At 37.3% G+C, this 6200-nt stretch overlaps 1 protein-coding gene across 2 annotated transcripts; it reads left to right on the forward strand.

Annotated features, from left to right (window-relative positions):
• The first annotated feature begins 274 nt into the window (after nucleotides 1-274).
• On the forward strand, nucleotides 275-5853 carry LOC311074749 (uncharacterized protein). Of its 2 annotated transcripts, XM_084101615.1 has the most exons (8): nucleotides 275-386; nucleotides 660-759; nucleotides 850-930; nucleotides 1059-1118; nucleotides 1592-1639; nucleotides 4760-4781; nucleotides 4877-4983; nucleotides 5077-5853. In XM_084101615.1, the coding sequence occupies exons 1-8, from the start codon at nucleotides 357-359 to the stop codon at nucleotides 5106-5108; spliced, it is 480 nt and encodes a 159-aa protein (XP_083957741.1). In that variant the 5' UTR covers nucleotides 275-356; the 3' UTR covers nucleotides 5109-5853. The 2 variants fall into 2 exon arrangements, with proteins under 2 accessions (XP_083957741.1, XP_083957742.1); XM_084101616.1 differs by lacking the exons at nucleotides 4760-4781; nucleotides 4877-4983 and having other exon boundaries at nucleotides 280-386; nucleotides 5077-5182.
• Nucleotides 5854-6200: the final 347 nt, after the last annotated feature.

The following is a 6200-nucleotide window of genomic DNA, read 5'->3' on the forward strand; positions in this document are numbered from 1 at the left end:
GGTCCGAAATAAAGAATGAATAGAATAGAATAGAATAGAATAGAATAGAATAGAATAGAAGATATAGATCACATATGAGATGACGCACCGGCTCACATAGAGACCTTTCAGTTAAAAACAAACTGTAAAAAATACACACACATAAACACAAACACACACACACACACACACAAACACACACAGCTCTGACATAGATTGCCTGCAGATGAGGGACTGATAGAAGTGGTTTACGGGATCTCCTAGAGGCCACGCCTTCAATGCGTCATTGTTTCTGCCTGGTTAAAAGCAGAGAGTCGAGTATAAAGGATTTACAGAAGACACTGGTAAGAAAAACTTGTTTCAGTCTACAACCTACAATGAAGCAAACAGACAGCAAACACGTTTTGGTAAGTGTGAGAACTGTTTTATATGCGAACTAAAAATTTTAACTACTGTGAAAAAGTCTTTGGTTGGTTTAAACTATATGATAAAGTAAACATTACCAAGCATGTAAAATATAACCTTTTCACTGAATGACTGAAAGGGATTTTGTTAGTTTTCTACGTTCTTCAAAAATAGTTTTTGGTTTCCATTTTCTTGTCTTGAACTGTTTCTTATCCCAGATTCAGACATATGTAATTTGAGAGTTATATATTGAAACAGTACTCTTGTAACTCCAGGCAATATTTGTGGGGGCGCTCAGTACTCTATGTGTCGAAACATGTCCAGAGAACCATTTCCAACTTCCAGATTTGCAGTGCTGCCTTAACTGCCCAGAAGGTGAGCTCCACGGACTAAATAATAATACATCTGAATATATTGCGGTGACCACTGTTAATCACTAAATAATCATTCAATGCAAATCTACAGGTTGGTATGTTGTGAAGAACTGCTCCGAAGGACCCAGAGTCCACATTGGTGTGGATTGTAATAAATGCCGCAGCTGTGAAGGTATGTAAAAACTGTTTCACCGCTGTTTACATGACTGAGAGTTTATAGACTAGATGCCTTTGCAGACCAGACTGGGCTGATCATTTCAGTTCTGCTCTGAGAATACAATCCTTTTTCTCAACCTATAGAAACTGGACAGATAACTGTTTCCAGCTGCACGCAGTTCGCAGACACACAGTGTGCCATGGGTGAGAATAATACTTAATTTCTTAAATTTTTCATATATTTCTGCAGCTTCAATAATTTATGTTTTTGTAACATCTTTTGAAAATTTTCTTTAGTACATATTGGAAGGCAAATTTATGGAGCCCATAAAGGGACATGGTAGAGGAAACATGAGATTTAAACAATTTAAACAAGTACTTTTGCGTTTACAGTACTAGCAAAAAGTTTGCATTCGGTCACAAAAGCACTGAAATATAGATTTTACTCCTACTTGAATCATAACATCTCCACCACTAGTTTTAAGGAAAACTTTTACAAGAAAAAAAAAAATTCTCGAGGGACCAAAAGTATTGATATAATTTGTAATTGTAAACCCATCTGTATGCTGTTTTTGTTCTAAGTTCAAATTTTCCTGCCTATGTATCTGACCTTGTTCTTTTCCTTTTCATATACTGCTGCTTGTCATTTATTTTAGTTTATCTTTTATTTCTCTTAGTTCCTACTGCAGACCCCTCTGTTCATACACATCCAACACAGTTAGAAGGTGAGTCATATTTCATATAATCCATCATCAGATCTAGTTTTTCCTTCCTTGCCACAGTTGCCTGTGGCTAAGAGGAGTAAAGATGAAAGTAATATTGCATTATTTTACTATATTGCTTAGGGGTGACCAAAACCATAAAACCTAATATGCATAATTTTATTCATGGCAGTGATAAACATCACCCTTCACCATCCAGGCTCAGGTAGAAAAAGAGATTAGTTACTCCACCCCATTTGGGAAGGTTGAGTATGCTGCCCGGGCTGACGTCTGTGACGTAGGCCTTACAGTAGGCCTCCTCGATAGTCCGATAGCGTAAGTTTATATTCCCCTTGCTTTAAAGGGTCGATAGGGGGGTATGACAGCGACACACATGAATTATATTGCATTGCAATATAGCTGGTCAACTAGTCTAAAATTAAGAAACCCCTAGAAAACAGTAAAAAAAAAAAAAAAAAAAACTAAAGCTACTTAATATATTATTCCAATATCCAAATATGATACTAAATCCCAAAGGGAAAAGGGCTTCTATTTGTGACGTGCTGTCTTTGCATTTGAACATTGCACATTTTAAACAGGACACGTATTAGGTGAATAAATGTTAGCCAATACAAACATATTTATAGAAAAAAGTTGACAATGAATAGACAGGAGTCCAATTATAGCATAACGAATCACTTATTCTAAAATTAATATCAAGTATAAGTTAGACAAATCCGACATATAGCCTAATGAGGGCTGTGTTAACAGTAAAACGTCTGTCATTTAACGAATTTTAAAAACACGGATGGATAATACAAAATGCTTTCTGACATTTTGACAGAAAAAAAAACAAGCAAGAACAAATTTAAACTGAGCACGTCAATTTTCATTTTACAATTATCTTCTCTCTCTGTGCGCGCATCCATGTTTATAAGAGAGCTCGCGCAGCACTGATACAATGGTACTTTTTCATCCATAAGTAGCTAATGCGCTAGTTTTCATACAAAATAAATATGTAACATAATTAGGTACTTTAGTTATTATTAACACAATAACGTAATACATGAAGGCTACGTTTCTCAGCACTGAGAATGAATAAATAAACGCCTGTTTCTCCAGACTCGCGCTTATCGGTAATCCACAAATCACATCACTTTCATAAATCACTAAACCATAGCGATTTTAAATTTAAGATTTATTGTTCAGCATTACTTGAGCATTTTATAATTTGCATGGCTGAATGATGTCTTCCTCTTTTCTGAGTGACCATGAATAACGGAGTATTTTAAGATAATCCATGCGATCCATGTGATCATCGAATCTATAGGATTAAGTTAACTCAATACAATATTTCAACTTTCCACATCCACCCCAGGTCATTTACCTTCAGGAGTCAGAAGTACCGTGACTACTGTACTGTCCTCGCTTATGACATCAGTCGGGCCGCGGGAGTGGAAGGGGGATCAAGCGGATTCTTTATTGGTGTCGATTTTCAGTCTCTTTTTAATGATAGGCCTTACGCATCTGTCAATCATCCCCGCTTGCTATTTGGGGAATGAACCCAGCGCTATGATTGGTCGAACTCTTCTTTTGCTGTTGCTTGATTTGAGGACTGCGCATGCACAGAGGCGTCACCAGGTTTTTGCGTAGTTTAGAGTGACAAATCGTACCAGTGTACTTTGAAGTCAAAATGCGTATCCGCTACGCAAAATGCGTACAGGTTGGCAGGTCTGGCTGAGTTCTGCCTGTTGGCAATGTTAAATAAGTATAACAAGGCCCACAGAGATGTCTGTGAGAGTACCTGGCTTCTGTGGCTAGCTCTGCTAACACTCCCGCAAACAAATAGTTAGGCCTTAACATGCCCCTTGAAGGCGGCTCCCCAAAGAGTGGATGCGTAGCATTGCAAAGGCATTAAGTATCACGTTGCAGGCCCCCATGGAGCCTCCCTGTTTCTAGCCCAGAGCCTGATCAATTCTTATCAGGTTTGAGCATATTGTTCCAGAATCTATCTGAGGATCGTTCTGTATGAATACTTAACTCCCCTAAGTCTGGTCGGAAGGTCGAAGGACTCTCACAAGGCCTCCCTGTTAGATCAGCCCTAGAGCTGGAGGTGCTCCCCTTATTAGGGTCCCTTTCAGAGACTGGACGGGAATTCTTTTGGACCCCCTGGCCATATTCCCTTAAAGGAACCCCTTCCATGCAAGCTGTTGGTTCCAAGTGGGCCTTGGTAGGCCTTCATTGTATCGGAGGCCTCTTTGAGGTTTATAGCTTGGGCAGTGGTCATAGGGAATACTGTCACTGTATGTGACCCGAAGGGTGAGTGTTTTGGCATTTCAATGAAATTTGACATTTTGTTACAGCCATAATTTGACATGCAATCCCCTCAGCATGGTGGCATTGGTATATCGTTCCCCATAGCGTCAAATCAACGCAGTGCGAGTTCCCTTTTGAAAGGGAACGTCTAGGTTACGACAGTAAATTCTGTTCCCTGAGAAGAGGGAACGAAACACTGCGTCTTTCACCATGCCTTGGGGATGCCTGCTCAACAGTCCCTTCAGACGATAAGCTGTTGACATGTTCTCTAGGTGCCCTTATATACTTCCGGGTCGCAGTAGTAGTGACGTCATAGGCTGTCACCGGCCAATAGGATTGCCGTGATTAGGTAAGCGTTTCAGACACTGGTTCACATGGAGGCGTTCCCCAAAGCGTCAAATTGACGCAGTGTCTCGTTCCCTGTTCTCAGGGAACAGAGGTTACAGTCGTAACCTAGACATTTTAATTGGCAGTCCCTTTGCAAATGTTACTGGGCCAAGAAGCTAAAAAGAAAAAAGAGAAAGAGAAAGGAAAACAACAACAATAATAATAATCCAACCAAAAATTATAATCAACTCTACGAAATGCATTTAAAAAACACGTTATACAATGGAAAAGTAAAGTTGTTTTCGCGAATCCGTGTGAACTGGGATCGTTTTGACAATGTTGTCATCTGTATGTGAAACTTTTAAACATCGTAAAGAAAAAACATTTGTTTTTTGTACACTGTTGTCGTGTAAATGTACCCTCAGATACCCCTCAATAAACCCATGCAGAAATATATATACATGAATATATGCTAATTGCTTTGCCCCATTTTCCCCCTAGGAAAACTGCCACAGATAACCTTGTGAGTTTATCTTCTTTTTTTAACGTCTTTGCTTTGTGAAATCTGAACTTATGGTTAAAGTTTCATTTATAATAAAATATCGAACCAATCCTCAGGTATGGTTGCTCATATGTGGTAATTGCTGTATTCATCCTGACTGTGATCGTGGCAATCTGCTTTATCAGAATCAGTAAATCTGGTGTATCTGATGAAAGCTCTGCAGGTAAATAACCAATCTTCATCTTTTGTCATAATGTGATAACTGACACAAACACAATGAAATCTTGACCGGATGTGTGTTGATTGTGTTTTTCAGGAGAACCATTAAAAGACACAGAGACAGTCTAAAGAAAATCTTAACTCAGAAAAAGGCCAACATCATGTGAATTATCATAAGGATTCAATGAAATTAGAAATACTGCAATACAAAAAGTTCTATATTTTATATTAAAGTTCTAGATTTTTTTTATTTGAAAGTCTTAATTTTTTAAGAGTCAGTAAACATACCTCTCCTGTGACAGGAGATCATAATGTGATTTGAGTTTACTCCTATAGAGGCACTGAGGGCTGTAGTTAAGAAGATGCTGTGAATGTGTACTGTAGGTATGTGCACATCTGTTTATTTAGAAATGTATCTATAGTCAGATATATCTACTTTATTTTATAATGATGCTATGCATCATTTTTATTTTATATTTTTTGTATTTCTTTTTTGTTTAAAAAAAGATTTCTCAATTCATTAAGTATCTTTTTTGTATCAGATATTTGTAATTTGACAGAATTTTATTTGTCTAAAAGAAATATAGTACTATTTTTTCCTCAGTGGAATCGGCACACTTTGTATTACGCGTCTTTAACTACTATGTACTAACATAAAATAATAATAATAATAATAATAATTGTTTGGTACAACTTATTGTGTTGATGTTGTATTGCAAAACACTTGTGCTGCTATTGAGGGTTGATACGGGTGGGTTAGGACAGGTTTGGGTTGGTTTAATGGTGGTTCAGGGGTAAGAAGGTTCAACAGTGTCGTTATTGATGGAATTACAAATTATATGGAGGCATTTTTAAATAAAGTATTTTTTTAAAGTACAATATAAAAACATGAATGTAAACAATGTAAACACCTATGTTGCAATCTATTTGCAAATGAGTTAGGCTATTAATTTATAGTGATGTAACAGTGCAAAAGGAACTGTAATTTTGGAGTTTTGTTTCTTAGATCAGTTCATGAATCTCTCTGCTAACGAGTTAATGATTTGAATCAGGTGTGTTAAATAAGGACGACATACACAATGACCCAGAGCTGTGAGTCCTCAAGAGCAGAATAGAAAACCACTGGTTTATTGACTGACTCCAAACCTAACCATTTCCCATAAGCCCGAAAAATATCTAAACGAGTGAATAATTGTAAATTTTTAATTATTCATTTCATTG

This window comes from Abramis brama (assembly GCF_963993115.1).
Source record: "Abramis brama genome assembly, chromosome: 23".
In the NCBI taxonomy this organism is placed as follows: domain Eukaryota; kingdom Metazoa; phylum Chordata; class Actinopteri; order Cypriniformes; family Leuciscidae; genus Abramis; species Abramis brama.